At 45.9% G+C, this 16,859-nt stretch overlaps 1 protein-coding gene across 2 annotated transcripts in view; it reads left to right on the forward strand.

Annotated features, from left to right (window-relative positions):
* The window catches only part of SULT2B1 (sulfotransferase family 2B member 1), a 50,358-nt gene that overhangs the window by 12,264 nt on the left and 21,235 nt on the right, over nt 1–16,859 (forward strand). Inside the window, exons 1-3 of one of the 2 annotated variants that reach the window (XM_063657289.1) lie at nt 5,602–5,782; nt 11,533–11,665; nt 13,775–13,917. In XM_063657289.1, coding sequence (XP_063513359.1) covers nt 5,734–5,782; nt 11,533–11,665; nt 13,775–13,917 — 325 coding nt within the window. In that variant the 5' untranslated portion in view covers nt 5,602–5,733. Of the gene's footprint in view, nt 1–5,601; nt 5,783–11,532; nt 11,666–13,774; nt 13,918–16,859 lie in introns of those variants that run through there. The other variant, XM_054464396.2, reaches the window with a different exon arrangement.

The raw sequence follows: 16,859 nt of genomic DNA on the forward strand, positions 1-16,859 counted from the left end.
CAGAGATCGAGACCATCCTGGCTAACACGGTGAAACCCTGTCTCTACTAAAAATACAAAAAATTAGCCGGGCGTGGTGGCACACACCTGTAGTCCCAGCTACTTGGGAGGCTGAGGAAGGAGAATCGCTTAAACCCAGGAGGCAAGGTTGCAGTGAGCCGAGATCGCACCACTGCACTCCAGCCTGGGCGACAGAGTGAGACTCCGTCTCAAAAATTAAATAAATAAGAGACCAGGTGCAAGGAAAGCGTCTGGGGGCTGGACTGTCCTGTATCTTAATAGGGGTTGGATAGCACAGAGTATGTGTGTGTCAAGATTCACTAGCTATGTGTGCCTTTCCTCAAAAGGAAAATAATTTATTTTTTATTTTTTATCTTTTTAGAGACAGAGTCTGGTTGGGCGCAGTGGCTCACGCCTGTAACCCCAGTACTTTGGGAGGCCAAGGTGGGTGGGACACCCGAGGTCAGGAGTTCGAGACCAGCCTGGCCAACATGGTGAAACCCCATTTCTACTAAACATACAAAAATTGGCTGGGCGCAGTGGCTCATGCCTGTAATCCCAGCACTTTGGTAGGCCAAGGCGGGTAGATCATGAGGTCAGGAGTTCGAGACCAGCCTGGCCAAGATGGTGAAACCGTCTCTACTAAAAATACAAAAATTAGCCGGGCGTGGTGGCGCATGCCTGTAGTCCCAGCTACTTGGGAGGCTGAGGCAGGAGAATCGCTTGAACCCGGGAGGTGGAGGTTGCGGTGAGCTGAGATCATGCCATTGCACTCCAGCCTGGGCAACAAGAGCGAAACTCCATCTAAAAAAAAAAAAAAAAAAGAAAACATACAAAAATTAGCCAGATGTGGTGGTAGGCACCTGTAATCCCAGCTTCTCGGGAGACTGAGGCAGGAGAGTCGCTTGAACCTGGGAGGTGGAGGTTGCAGTGAGCCAAGATGGCACCACTGCACTCCAGCCTGAGCAACAGAGTGAGACTCCATCTCAAAAGGTGCAGTGGCCCCATCATAGATCACCGCAGTTTAGAACTCCTAGGCTCAAGCAATCCTCCCACCTCAGCCTCCCAAAGTGCTGCAATTACAGATGTGAGCCACTGTGCCCAGATTATTTTTTTACATAACTAAGATACGACTTTCTATCTGGCTCCACCCTTGCTTTTCCGTTCTTTGTAATATCTCAGACATCTTGCCAAATAAATGCCACCTCCTCCTCCCAACCTGTTATTATGAAATTTTTCGAAACTTACAAGAACATGGCCGGGCACGGTGGCTCACGCCTGTAATCCCAGGAGATCGAGACCATCCTGGCTAACACGGTGAAACCCTGTCTCTACTAAATATACAAAAAATTAGCTGGGCATGGTGGCGGGCACCTGTAGTCCCAGCTACTTGGGAGGCTGAGGCAGGAGAATGGTGTGAACCCGGGAGGCGGAGTTTGCAGTGAGCCGAGATTGCGCCACAGCACTCCAGCCTGGAGGACAGAGTGAGACTCTGTCTCAAAAAAAAAAAAAAAAAAAAGAAAAAGAAAAAAGAGAAACTTACAAGAACAATGGAAGGATTACCCCATGAACACCCCTATACCCACCACCACTAAAATTTGGGGTTTTTAAATTTTTTAAATTTTTTTCTTTTTCACAGTGTCCCTCTCAGGATACACTTAAATTTTATTTATTTATTTTTTTTGAGACGGAGCCTCACTCTGTCGCCCAGGCTGGAGTGCAGTGGTGCGATCTCGGCTCACTGCAAGCTCCGCCTCCTGGTTCGCACCATTCTCCTGCCTCAGCCTCCCGAGTAGCTGGGACTACAGGCACCCACCACCACGCCTGGCTAATTTTTTGTATTTTTAGTAGAGATGGGGTTTCACCGTGTTAGCCAGGATGGTCTCGATCTCCTGACCTCGTGATCCGCCCACCTTGGCCTCCCAAAGTGTTGGGATTACAGGCGTGAGCCAACGTGCCTGGCCAAATTTTATTGTATAGTACTTGTTTTATCACAGATCTTTGCATCCCTCTAGCCATCTATCAATCCTTCTGGGTTTGTTGTTGTTGTTGTTGTTGTTGTTTTGAGATGGGGTTTCACTCTGTTGCCCAGGCTACAGTGCAATGGCGTGATCTCGGCTCACTGCAACCTCTGCCAGGTTCAAGCGATTCTCCTGCCTCAGCCTCCTGAGTAGCTGGGACTACAGGTGTGCGCCACCATGCCCAGCTAATTTTTGTATTTTTAGTAGCGATTGTGTTTCACCATATTGGTCAGGCTGGTCTTGAATGCCTGGACTGATGATACACCTGCCTCAGCCTCCCAAAGTGCTGGGATTACAGGAATAAGCCACTGCGCTCAGCCTAATTTTTGTTTTTTTTTTTAGTAGAGACAGAGTTTCGCCATGTTAGACGGGCTGGTCTCAAACACCTGACCTCAGATGATCCGCCTCTGTAGGCCTCCCAAAGAGCTGGGATTACAGGCATGAGTCACGGTGCCCGGCCTAATCCTTACTTTTGATGCATTTCAAAGTAAGTTACAGACATCTGAATGTTTCACCCTAAACATTCCAGGCTGCATATTATTAACTACTTCAGTATTTGTTTATGGGTTTGTGTGTGTGTGTGTGTGTGTGTGTGTGTGTGTGTGTGTATGAGAGAGAGAGAGAGACAGAGAGATGGAGAGAGAGAGATGGAATCTTCCTCTGTCACCTAGGCTGAAGTGCGATGGCTAGATCTTGGCTCACTGCAACCTCCACCTCCCAGATTCAAGCGATTCTCCTGCCTCAGCCTCCCGAGTAGCTGGGATTACAGGTGTGCACCACCACGCTCAGCTAATTTTTGTATTTTCAGTAGAGATGGGGTTTCGCCATGTTGGCCAGGCTAGTCTCAAACTCCTGAGCTCTGATGATCTGCCTGCCTCGGCCTTCCAAAGTGCTGAGATTACAGATGTGAGCCACTGCACCTAGCTAGTGGTTTTTTGGTTTGTTTGTTTGTTTGAATAGAAGTTTACCTACAGTAAACCACACAAATCTAAAGTGTGCTAATTTTTTGTTTGTTTTTGAGACAGGATCTTGTCCTGTCACCTAAGTGGTACAACCACAGTTCATTGAAGCCTCGACCTCCCCAGCTCAGGCAATCCTTCCACCTCAGCCTCCCAAGTAGCTGAGAAAACAGGCACATGCCACCACCCCAGGCTAATTTTTTTTTTTTAGACGGAGTCTCACTCTGTTACCCAGGCTGTAGTGCAATGGCGTGGTCTTGGCTCACTGCAACCTCCGCCTCCTGGGTTCAAGCGATTCTTCCACCTCAGCCTCCCAAGTAGCTGGGATTACAGGCTCACACCACCAAACCCAGCTATTTTCGTATTTTTAGTAGAGATGAGGTTTCACTCTGTTGGCCAGGCTGTTCTCAAACTCCTGGTGTCAAACTCCTGACCTCGTGATCTGCCTGCCTTGGCCTCCCAAAGTGCTGGGATTACAGGTGTGAGCCACCGCACCTGGCCTAATTTTTTTATTGTTATTTGTAGAGACGGAGTCTCACTATATTGTCTAGGCTGGTCTCAAACTCCTAGGCTCAAGCGATCTTCCCACTTTGCTTCCCATTTTGGGAGCATTTGGGCTCCCAAAATGCTGGGATCACAGGCACGAGCCACTGCACCCAGCCTAAAGTGTGTTCATTTTGAGAAATATATGTATGGCTAGGAGCAATGGCTCATGCCTGTAAACCCAGCCAAGGCTGGTGGTTTGCTTGAGGCCAGGAGTTCGAGACCATCCTGGCCAACATGGCGAAACCCCATCATTACTAAAAATACAAAAATTCGAGGGATGTGCCAGGCATGGTGGCTCACACCTGTAATTCTAGCATTTTGGGAGGCTGAGACGGGTAGATTGCCTGAGCTCAGGAGTTCCAGACCAGCCTGGGCAACATGGTAAAACCCCATCTCTACTAAAATATAAAAAATTAGCTGGGCGTGGCGGTGTGTTCCTGTAATCCCAGCTAGTCAGGAGGCTGAGATGGGAGAATCACTTGAACCCGGGAGGCAGAGGTTGCAGTGAGCCGAAATTGTGCCACTGCACTCCAGCTTTGGTGACACAGTGAGACTCTGTCAAAAAAAAAAAAAATTAGAGGGACGTGTTGGCACACACCTGTAATCTCAGCTACTTGGGAAGTTGAGACATGAGAATCGCTTGAACCTAGGAGGTGCTAGTTGCAGTGAGCTGTGATTGTGTCACTGCACTCCAACCTGGGCGATAGAGCAAGACTCTGTTTCAAAAAAAAAAGAGAGAGAGGGAGAGATGTATGTATAACCCAAGTCCCTGTCAAGGTATAAACTCCTTTTGAGTGGCTGAATTCCAGCGTTTTTCCAGGTCCAGACTCATTTACCCCGTCCCCTATTGTTTCTGGCCCCTCTCGGAACATCATTGCCATGATCGTCCTGGGATATGTTTCACTGCGCGCTTCCTCAAGGGCATCTGTCTATTCCTTATGTTTCTAGGGAGTCAGGTTCATTTGGGGATCTGGCAAATAGAACACAGTATTTAACCAGGCACGGTGGCTCACGCTTGTAATCCCAGCACTTTGGGAGGCTGAGGCGGGCAGATCACGAGGTCAGGAGTTTGAGACCAGCCTGACCAACATGGAGAAATCCCGTCTCTACGAAAAATACAAAAATTAGCCAGGCGTGGTGGTGCACGCCTGTAATCTCAGCTACTCAGGAGTCTGAGGCAGGAGAATCACTTGAACCGAGAAGGCAGAGGTTGCAGTGAGCCAAGATCATGCCTGGGCAACAGAGTGAGACTCCGTCTCAACAACAACAACAAAAGAACACAGTGTTACCTGTGTGTCGGACATTGGCTTTTAAGGTAGGACATGGCACAGGGAAAAATTCTGCCACTTCCCAGCTCTCCTGCTAGTGAGGAAGGCAGATTTAAAGAAGGCAACAGACCAGGTGCGGTGGCTCACGCCTGTAACCCCAGCACTCTGGGAGGCTGAGGTGGGAGGGTCCCTTGAGCCCAGGAGTTCAAGACCAACCTGAGCAATGTGGTGAGACTCTATCTCTACAAAAAATGTAAACATTAGCCAGGTGTGGTGATGTATGCCTGTAGTCCCAGCTACTCAGGAGGCTAGGCTGAGGCAGGAAAATCACTTGAGCCTGGGAGACTGAGGCTGCAGTAAGCTGTGACCGCATCACTGCACTCCAGCCTGAGCAACAGAGCAAGGCCCTGTATCCAAAAAATAAAAACAAGCAGGGCACGGTGGCTTATGCCTGTAATCCCAGCACTTTCGGAGGCCAAGGCAGGAGAATCCCACAAGCCCAGGAGTTCAAAACCAGTCTGGGCAACATAGCGAGACCCCTGTCTCTACAAAAAAATTAAAAAATTAGCTGAGTGTGGTGGCACACATCTGTAGTCCCAGCTACTGGGGAAACTGAGGTGGGAGGATCGCTTGAGCCCAGGAGCTCGAGGGTGGAGGTCAAGGGTGCAGTGAGCCAAGATCAAACCACTGCACTCCAGCCTGTGCAACAGAGTGAGACTCTGTCTCAAAAAAAAAAAAAAAAAAAAAAAAAAAAAAAAAAAGTATTAAAAAGGGCCGCAAAAGAGGCCAGCAGGAGGCGGAGATGGGCAGTAGTAATGTGCTCGGGGTGGGAGGTCTCTTGCTTTAACCAATGTGGCCAGGGAAGACCCAAGCCCTGAAGACAGAGAAGGAGCTGGCCTTGAATCCTGTAAATGTTCCCAAACGATCTCCCTAAGAGGTTATGCCAGTCACACTCCTGCCGAGAGAGTATCTCTGCGCCACGGCCCAGGGTGAGTCATCCTGCTGAGAGGTTGAGCTGGGGACGCCTGCCCAGATGGGATCCAAGTGCAAGCCTGTCCGGAGATGAGTGAGGGAGAGCCTGGCGGGGAGAACAGCCCGGACAGACGCAGGGCAGGGCGCCGGGACACTGCTCAGCGCGTCCTGGGAGGGAAGTGCATTGAACCCAGCTCAGGCTGGTGGTGGGGGAGTCTTGGCAATGCTCTCTCTCCAAAGGCGAGTTGATCACAGACGCCGGCAGTGAGTCAGCGGCACCGCCAGGGCTGCTGAGAAATCCCTCCTGCTGTCGGATCGCATTCCTGGAAGGGTGGGCCGCTCAGTGCCCCCCAGCTCCAGCCCCACTCAGACCCCAGAATCCCAGCAGCCCACCGCTCACTTCCTTTGCGCGCACTCTTCCTTCTGGTCCCCACACCCCGCTCCCTCTCTCGCTACCTTCAGTCTTTGCTCAGATGTCGAGTTCCCAGAGGGGCCTCCCTGACGCCGCCGTTCTAGCAGCGTTTAGCATTTAGATAAATGACAAATTTTAGATTAAATATTAGATAAATTTTAGGCCGGGCGCGGTGGCTCACGCCTGTAATCCCAGCACTTTGGGAGGCCGAGGCAGGCAGATCACGAGGTCAGGAGATCGAGACCATCCTGGCTAACATGGTGAAACCCCGTCTCTACTAAAAATACAAAAAATTAGCCGGGCGTGGTGGCGGGCGCCTGTAGTCCCAGCTACTCAGGAGGCTGAGGCAGGAGAATGGCGTGAACCCGGGAGGCGAAGCTTGCAGTGAGCCGAGATCGCGCCACTGCACTCCAGCCTGGGCGACAGAGCGAGACTCCATCTCAAAAAAAAAAAAATATATATATATATATATATATACATATGATAAATTTTAGATAAACTTTTATCTAAAATTGCAACCCACTGGACTCAGTGACACCTGTAATCCCAGCACTTTAGGAGGCTGAGGTGGGAGGATCACTTGAGCCCAGGAGTTTTCTTTCTTTTTTTTCTTATTTTTTTAAGAGATTGGGGTCTCGCTCTGTGTAGACCAGGCTGGTCTTGAACTCCTGGCCTCAAGCAATCCTCCCATCTCGGCCTCCCAAAGTGTTGGGATTACAGGCATGAGCCACCATGCCTGGCCTCAAGATTTTTTTTTTTTTTTTTTTCTGAGACACAGACTCACTCTGTCACCCAGGCTGGAGTGCAGTGACACGATCCCAGCTCACTATGACCTCTGCCTCCCAGGTTAAAGTGATTCTCCTGCCTCAGGCTCCTGAGTAGCTGGGATTACAGGCATGCACCACCACGCCTGGCTAATTTTGTATTTTTAGTAGAGATGGGGTTTCGCCATGTTGCCAAGGCTGGTCTCAAACTCCTGATGTCAAGTGATCCACCCGTCTCGGCTTCCTAAAGTGCTGGGATTAGAGGCATGAGCCACCTTGTCAAGATTGTTAATCACATCTGCAAAGTCCGTTTGGCCATTTGTGGAACACAGTCTCAGATTTTAAGGATTAGGACGAGAACATCATTGGAGGCTGTGATTCGGCCAACCAGTCACAGAGATGGAACTACATAGAGTTTACCTTCCAAGTCTGGCTCTTTCACTCAGCGCAATGCCTGGGAGAACCTTCCCTGTGGCTGTGGGAACTTCTGGTTTGTTCTTTTTTTTTTTTTTTTTTTTTTTCTTTTTCTGAGGCGGAGTTTCACTCTTGTTGCCCAGGCTGGAGTGCAATGGCGCGATCTGGGCTCACTGCAACCTCCACCTCCCAGGTTCAAGTGATTCTCCTGCCTCAGCCTCCCAGAAAGCTGGGATTACAGGCGTGCACCACCATACCCAGCTAATTTTTGTATTTTATTAGAGACGGGGTTTCGTCATGTTGGCCAGGCTGGTCTCGAACTCCTGACCTCAGGTGATCCGCCCACCTCTGCCTCCCAAAGTGCTGGGATTACAGGCGTGAGCCACTGTGCCCAGCCTGCCCAGGCTGGTCTTGAATTCCTGGCTTCAAGTGATCCTCCTGCCTGGGTCCTTCAATAAATATTGACAAGCACCTCCCTGGTGCCAGGCTCTGCTGAGAGTACTTTAGGTACATTGGCAAACAAGACAGAACAACAACAACAAAAAAAAACCCAGATTTTTTAAATTCCAGGATCTTGGAGCTTACATGCAAGCAGAGAAGATGGTCAATAAACCATCAATGTCATATGCCAACTGTGGAGTAGCTCAGGAGTGACAGGTGTGTGGTAGGCAGAGCAGGGGAAGAGGGTGCAGGGGGTCTAGCTGTAAACAGGATGCTCTGGGGTAGCCTTCATGATAAGGGGTGACATTTGGAACAAAGACTTGAAAAAGGTGAGGACAAGAGGTATGAGGCACCGTGCCCGGCCACACTTGTGTTTAATGAAAACTATGATGGCTGCTGTGTGACCTTAGGGGACTATATTAACCTCTCTGGGCCTCCATTTCTTGGAGCATGAAGCAGTCCTCTCACTACCCACTTCCTGAGGTTCTGGGAGAAGTCTAGGATCATGCGTGTTCTTGGCATAGAGTTTTTGTACAGGTGGCTCCCCTCCTGGTGCCAGGCCCTTTCTTGGGATTGGAGGCGGATGGGCAGAGGGAATTCAGAGGTTTAAGGAGGCTGTGGTCCTATCTCCTGGGGCAAGGAGGCTATTGGTCTAAAAGGTCTGCATTTAGAGGGTGACATCTGTGCTGGGAGTGGTGGTTCATGCCTGTAATCCCAGCACTTTGGGAGGCTGAGGTGGGCGGATCATGAGGTCAGGAGACTGAGATCATCCGGGCTAACAGGGTAAAACCTTGTCTGTACTAAAAATACAAAAATTAGCCAGGCATGGTGGCACGCACCTGTAGTGCTAGCTACTAGGGAGGCTGAGGCAGGAGAATAGCTTGAACCCAGGAAGGCGGAGGTTGCAGTGAGCTGAGATCACATCACTACACTATAGCCTGGGGAACAGAGCAAGACTCCGTCTCAAAAAAAAAAAAAAAAGAGGGTGATATCTGACCTGTGTCGAGGAGGAAGGAGGAGGTGGGAAATGCACTCAGAGAGCGGAAAATGGACGTGCCTAGAGCTGGTGTCTGCAGGAAGGAGACCAGAGGAGGAGGCAGTGGCCCAGACTTTGACCTGAGGGCACTGAGGTGTCACAGGAGGGCTGGGAGCAGAGGAGGAGCAGTGGAGACCTGGAGGAGGCTGAGTCGAGGGCCCACAGGGAGAGAAGACCTGAGGGGGCAGGAATGTAGGGACAGAGAGGGAACCAAGACCCAGTAGGCTGTGGAGGAGGGAGGCGGGAGGGCTGGGAAGTTGGGCCTTTAAGAGTTGCATGTCTGCCGGCACGGTGGCTCATGCCTGGAATTCCAGCACTTTGGGAGGCTGGGGCGGGCAGATCACCTTAGGTCAGGAGTTTGAGACCAGCCTGGCCAACATGGTGAAATCCTATCTCTACTAAAAATACAAAAATCAGCCTGGCATGATGACAGGCACCTGTAGTCCCAGCTAATCGGGAGTCTGAGGCAGGAGAATCGCTTGATCCTGGAAGGTGGAGGTTGCAGTGAGCCGAGATCGTGTCACTGCACTCCAGCCTGGTGACAGAGCAGGACTCCATCTCAAAAAAAAAAAAAAAAAAAAAAAAAAAAAAATTCACATGTCCAGTGGGCTCGCAGGCAGAGCCATTTGCCCTCCAGGAGGCTGAGTCATTCCCGGTGATCACCTGCCTGCTGTGGCCACCCACCCGGAGCTCTATCTGCTGTCCCTGCCCCCGGCCTCTCGCTGGCTTAATTGTCCCTTTCATTCCTCCACTCAAATCGAGCGATACCAGCATGCCAGGTGCTGGACGTGTTTTGTGGGAACAAACAGGCCTGTGACCCAGGCATAGAGAAGTTCGTCCCGGGGCCAGATTTGTTTTACAAGGTGGACAGCAGGCTCAGGGTACCTGTTTTAGGAATGTGAGAATGCAGCCACGTAGGTGCGTGGGTGGGGGGCGGGGGGACTCCTGGCTCTGCACTCAGGCCCAGAGAATGGCAGGGTCGGGGGGCATTTCCAGGAGCTGGAACAGCAGCTCCAGGGGCCCAGAGGTAGGACTACTGCTCGGTGCATTTGGAGGTCTTGGCTGGACTGTGTGGTTCATGGGGAAGGAGGGACTGAGTCTACAGGGCTGAGAGGCCACCGCAGCTTGGGTTCAAATCCCAGCTCTTTTCAGTTCTTGTGTGGCCACAGCCAAATCGCTTACCTCCTTGAAGCTCCGTGTCCTCTCTGTAGCAATGGAACCTACAGCGAGAGCCCAATTCTACCCCAGCCACTGCACGACGATTGGTTTGTTTGTATGTTTGTTACTAGAGGCAGGGTCTCACTCTGTCACCCAGGCTGGAGTGCAGTGGCGCAATCTCAGCTCACTGCAACCTCAAACTCCTGGCTCAATTGATCCTCCTGCCTCAGACCCCCAAGTAGCTGGGACTACACGTGTATGCTACTACACTTGGCTAATTTTTTATTTTTATACAGAGACAGTGTTCTATGTTGCTCATGCTGGTCTCGAACTTCTGGCCTTAAGTGATCCTCCTGTCTTGGCCTCCCAAAGTGCTGGGACTACAGGTGCGAGCCACTGCGCCCAGCCCTTGAGGAGTTTTCAAAGTGTCCACAGCACCCAGGGCTGAGAACTGCTACAGCAGCTGAAAGCCATAAGTGTCTTTGACTTTCCTTTTGTCCTGGTAAACCCCTTCATTCCTTCCTTCCTTCCTACACTCATTCAATCAAACACTGGTTGAACACCAACAAGTCCCAGCACTGTGGGCTCCACCCTGGCCTCCAAGGAGTGGGGGTGGGACCCCCGATTTGGAGATTGTAGGTGCCAAGAGGAATGGGCAAGATGCCCTCCTATTCATTCATTTATTCCTTCAGGGCCTCTCCAAGGGCACAGGGTCTTTTCTTGTTGGCATCTGGGTTTTCCTCTCCTGTAAGCTGGGAAAGAGATTTCTCCCTCAAGGAGCTGTTGGCCAGATCAAAGACTAAAATAATGCTAAATAGAGCTTCCGTTTCCTGATAAATGTATCAGGAGCCAAGCACTTAAAATATATTATCCCATTGAATCCCCAAGTAGGATTAAAACCTCAAAGCAGAGATTGCTCTTATCCTCACATGACAGATGAGGAAACTGAGGATCAAAGAAGTGAGGTCCGCTGCCCAAGGCACAGAAAGGGCAAGTAGGACCTATGGAAGCCCAGCCAAGGCCCAGCAGGCGCTCAGTGGCTAATCCTCCTGAAAACTGATTACCTCACTGCGTCTGCCCACCAGACTAAATTTGCCTGGTAACCGATGACATCATCACTAATTCCACGCCCACGCTCAACCTATGGGATAACTGATGACATCACTGAACAAACAAAGTAACTGCAGTTTATTGAAGGCCTACTGTGTGCGCAAGGCTGTGCTAGGCAGGCCTCCTCTGAGTTCACATAAGGCCCCGTGGTGCCTGCTACTGCATGAAATAGTCATAATAATTTTAGCTCAAAGTTATGGAATGCAGACTATGAGCTACGCTCTGTTTTAACCTTTTTTTTTTTTTTTTTTTTTTGAGCCAGAGTCTCGCTCTGTCCCCTGGGCTGGAGTGCAATGGCGCAGTCTCGGCTCACTGCAACCTCCACCTCTTGGATTCAAGCAATTATCCTGCCTCAGCCTCCCGAGTAGCTGGGATTGCAGGTGCCCACCACCACACCCGGCTAATTTTTGTTTTTGTTTTTTTGAGATGAAGTCTCACTCTGTTGCCCAAGCTGGAGTGCAGTGGCGCGATCTCAGCTCACTGAAACCTCCACCTCCCGACCTCGTGATCCTCCCGCCTTGACCTCCCAAAGTGTTGGGACAACAGGTGTGAGCCACCGTGCCCGGTATCTTTTTATTAACTTTTTAAAATTAAAAAAATACATATTTTTATATATAATAAATATATTTATATTTATATATAATTATATTTATATTTATATTTATATATAATTATATTTATATTTATATATAATAAAATTTATATTTATATATAATACAATTTATATTTATATAATAAATATATTAAAATATATTTATATATAATATATTAATATATATTTATATATGATTAATATATTAATATATCATATATTAATATATTAATATATATTTATATATAAATATAAATATATTATATATACAATAAATATATTAATATATAATATATTAATATATGTTATATACAATAAATATATTAATATATAATATATAATATATTAATATATGTTATATACAATAAATATATTAATATATGTTATATACAATAAATATATTTATGTTATATACAATAAATATATTAATATGTTATAATAAATATAATATGTTATATAATAAATATATTTATATAGTATATATAATGTGATATATAATATTTATATATTATATAATATGTGATATATAATAAATATATTCTATATTATATGTAATAAATATATTCTATATTATATATTAATATAAATATATTCTATATATTAATATAAATATATTCTATATATTAATATAAATATATTAATATATTCTATATATTAATATAAATATATTAATATATTCTATATATTAATATAAATATATTAATATATTCTATATATTAATATAAATATATTAATATAGATATATATTAATATAGATATATTATATATTAATATAGATATATATTAATATAGATATATTATATATGTAAATATAAATATATATTATATATGTAAATATAAATATATATTATATATGTAAATATAAATATATATTATATATTAATATAAATATTATATATTAATATAAATATATTATATATTAATATAAATATTATATATTAATATAAATATATTATATATTAATATAAATATTAATATAAATATATTATATATTAATATAAATATTGATATAAATATATTATATATTAATATAAATATTAATATTAATATAAATATTATATATTAATATAAATATTATATATTAATATAAATATATAATATATAAATATATATAAGATATAAATATATAAATATATAAATATATAAAAATATATATAATATATAAATATATATAATATATAAATATATATAATATATAAATATATATAATATATATAAATATATATAATATATAAATATATATAATATATAAATATATATAAATATAAATATATATAATATATATAAATATATATAATATATAAATATATAATATATAAATATATATTATATATAAATATATATAATATATAAATATATAATATATAAATATATATTATATATAAATATATATAATATATAAATATATATTATATATAAATATATATAATATATAAATATATATTATATATTAATATAAATATATATAATATATAAATATATATTATATATAAATATATATAATATATAAATATATATTATATATTAATATAAATATATATAATATATAAATATATATTATATATATTAATATAAATATATATTATATAAATATTAATATATTTATATATATTAATATTAATATATATTCAATATATAAGATGGAGTTTCGCTCTTGTCGCCCAAACTGGAGTGCAATGGTGCCGTGATCTCGGCTCACTGCAACCTCCGCCTCCTGGGTTCAAGCGATTCTCCTGCCTCAGCCTCCGGAGTAACTGGGATTACAGGCATCTGCCACCACGCCTGGCTGATTTTTGTCTTTTTAGTAGAGGCGGGGTTTCACCATGTTGGCCAGGCTGGTCTCAAACTCCTGACCTCAGGTGATCCACCCGCCTCCGTCTCCCAAAGTGCTGGGATTACAGGAGTGTGCCACTGCGCCCGACCAGCTTTATAAAGTTTATAGGGACAGTGTCACCACTTTACAGAAGAGGGACTGAGGCTCTGAGGAGGAAGTTCCTTGCCAGGGTCCGAGTGTCGCCGCCCTGAGAACTCCACACCCACCTCCCTACTCTCCCTCATGGCATCTCCCCAACCTTTCCACAGCCAGAAGTTGCCAGGTGAATACTTCCGGTACAAGGGCGTCCCCTTCCCCGTCGGCCTGTACTCGCCCGAGAGCATCAGCTTGGCGGAGAACACCCAAGATGTGCGGGACGATGACATCTTTATTGTCACCTACCCCAAGTCAGGTACCTGCCGGGCTGCGGGCGTCGGGGGCTGGGGAGAGTGGGGAGGGGGTGTGGCAGAGGACAGGAAAGGCACATGGAGAAGGAGGGGAGGAGGAAAAGTGGGGCTAGGTCTGTTCAGAGCGGTGCCCCTGCCAGAAGTAGCCTCCCAGGGATACCCACCCGGTGCCTAGCCTCTCCCCTCCAGGTCAGTTCTCAACACTTCGCCTTCCCTGACCTCCCTGGCTGAAATAGCGTCCTCATTCTGTCCCTCCCTGTCCCCTTTACCCTCTACTTTTCTCTTTTCCTTTTCTTCTTTCTTTCCTTCTTTCCTTTCTTTCCTTCTCTCTCTCTTTCTCTTTCTTTCTTTCTCTCTCTCTCTCTTTCTTTCTTTCTTGTAGAGATGGGGTCTCACTACATTGCCCTGGCTGGTCTTGAACTCCTGATCTCAAGTAATCCTTCTGCTTTGACCTCCCAAAGTGCTGGGATTACAGGCGTGAACCACCACACCTGACCATTTTTATTTTTATTTTTTGAGACAAGGTCTTGCTCTGTCACTCAGGCTGGGGTGCAGTGGTGCAATATCAGCTCATCAAACCCCCCATCTTGGCCTCCCAAAGTGCTGGGACTACAGGTGCTGGTCACCACCAAATTGTATACTTTTTTGGAGGTCTTGCTCTGCCGCCCAGGCTTCAGTGTGATGGTACAATCTCGGCTCATTTCAGCCTCGACCTCCTGGACTCATGTGATCCGCCCACCTCAGCCTCCTGAGTAGCTGAAACCACAGGTGTGCACCACCATGCCTGGCTAACTTTTGTGTTTTTTGTAGGGACAGGGTTTCATCATGTTGCCCAGGCTGGTCTTGAACTCCTGGGCTCAAGCGATCTTCCTGCCTCAGCCACCCAAAGTGCTGGGATTACAGGCATGAGCCACCGCGCCTGGCTAAATTGCATACTTTAAAGTGGTGAATTATATAAAATTTGAGTGTTTGAGTTTGAGACCAACCTAGGCAAAATGTCAAACCCTCCTGCATTTTTTTTTTTTTTTTTTTTTGTGTGACGGAGTTTCTCTCTGTCGCCCAGGCTGGAGTGTAGTGGCGCGATCTTGGCTCACTGTAACCTCCGCCTCCCGGGTTCAAGCAATTCTCTGCCTCAGCCTCCTGAGTAGCTGGGATCACAGGTGCCCGCCACCACACGCAGCTACTTCTTTTTATTTTTTTGTATTTTTAGTAAAGACAGGGTTTCACCATCTTGGCCAGGCTGGTCTTGAACTCCTGACCTCGTGATCCACCAGCCTCGGACTCCCAAAGTGTTGGGATTACACGTGTGAGCCACTGAGCTGTCTTTTTTTTTTTTTTTTTTTTTTTTTTGAGACAGAGTCTTGCTCTGTTGCCCAGGCTGGAGTGCAGTGGCGTGATCTTGGCTCACTGCAACCTCTGCCTCCCGGCCTCAAGCGATTCTCCTGCCTCAGCCTCCTGAGTAGCTGGGATTACAGGCGTGCGCCACCATGCCCAGCTAATTTTTGTATTTTTGGTAGAGATGAGGTTTCACCATGTTGGCCAGGATGGTCTTGATCTCTTGACCTCGTGATGTGCCCACCTCAGCCTCCCAAAGTGCTGCAATTACAGGTGTGAGCCCAGTCAATAAGTAGCATTTAAATGACCAAAGGGAAATAACAAAAACTCTTCCTTCCCTTTTTTCTCCTCTCTTCCCCACCTCCTCCAACAAGTATTTATTAAACACATATTATGTGCCAGGCACTGTTCTAAGAACAAAGAAGGCTGCAACTCTCCAGACAGACTGAAATGTCTGCCTTTATGGAGCTCACATTGTATTGGGGCAACCCAGAAAATAAATTGACAAATAAAAATATGACACTATGACTGGTGGCAATAAATGCTGTGAAGAAAAGTAGAGGGTAGGCAGGGCATAGTGGCTCATGCCTGTAATATCAGCACTTTGGGAGGCTGAAGTAGGAACATCACTTGAGGCCAAGAGTTCAAGGCCAGCCTGGGCAACATAGCAAGTCCCCATCTCTAAAAAAAAAAATTAGCCAGGCATGGTGGTGTGCGCCTGCAGTCCCAGCTACTTGGGAGGCTGAGGCAGGAGGATCACTTTACTGGAGAGGTTGAGGCTGCAGTGAGCTGTGATCACACCACTGCACTTCAGCCTAGGCAACAGAGTGAAACCCTGTCTCAACAAAAAGAAAAAGGTACAATTCAATGACTTTGCCATGTGCATGGAGCTAGTCATCCATCCTCACAATCAATTTTAGAATATTTTCAGCCGAGCACAGTGTCTCACACCCATAATCCCAAAATTTTGGGAGGCCGAGGCAGGAGGATATCTTGAGCCTAGGTGTTCGAGAGCAGCCTGGCCAACATGGCGAGACCTCATCTCTACAAAACATACAGAAATTAGCCAGGCACGATAGTGTATGCCTGTAGTCCCAGCTACTTGGGAGGCTGAGATGCGAGGATTGTTTGAGTCTGGGAGGTGGAGGTTGCAGTGAGACGCATTCACCCCACTGCACTCCAGCTTGGGTGGCAGAGACTGTCTCAAAAACAAAAAACTGAGTGGGCCAGGCACGGTGGCTCATGCCTTCAATCCCAGCAGTTTGGGAGGCTGAGGCGGGTGGATCTTTTGAGGTCAGGAGTTCAAGACCAGTCTGGCCAACATGGTGAAACCCCGTCTCTATTAAAAATGCAAAAACTATCCAGGCACGGTGGCGCATGCCTGTAATCCCAGTACTCAGCAGGCTGAGGCAGGAGAATTGCTTGGAACCGCGGGGTGGAGGTTGCAGTGAGCAAAGAGTGCACCACTGAACTCCAGCCTTGGCGATAGGGCGAGACTCTGTCTCAAAAAACAAAAAATAAAAATAAAAATAAAGAACATTATCATCATCCAACAAGAAACTCTAGACCTATAAGCCATCACCTCCCAATCCTCATATCCCCTCCCCCCAGG

This window comes from Pongo pygmaeus, chromosome 20, assembly GCF_028885625.2.
Source record: "Pongo pygmaeus isolate AG05252 chromosome 20, NHGRI_mPonPyg2-v2.0_pri, whole genome shotgun sequence".
Taxonomy (NCBI): Eukaryota; Metazoa; Chordata; class Mammalia; order Primates; family Hominidae; genus Pongo; species Pongo pygmaeus.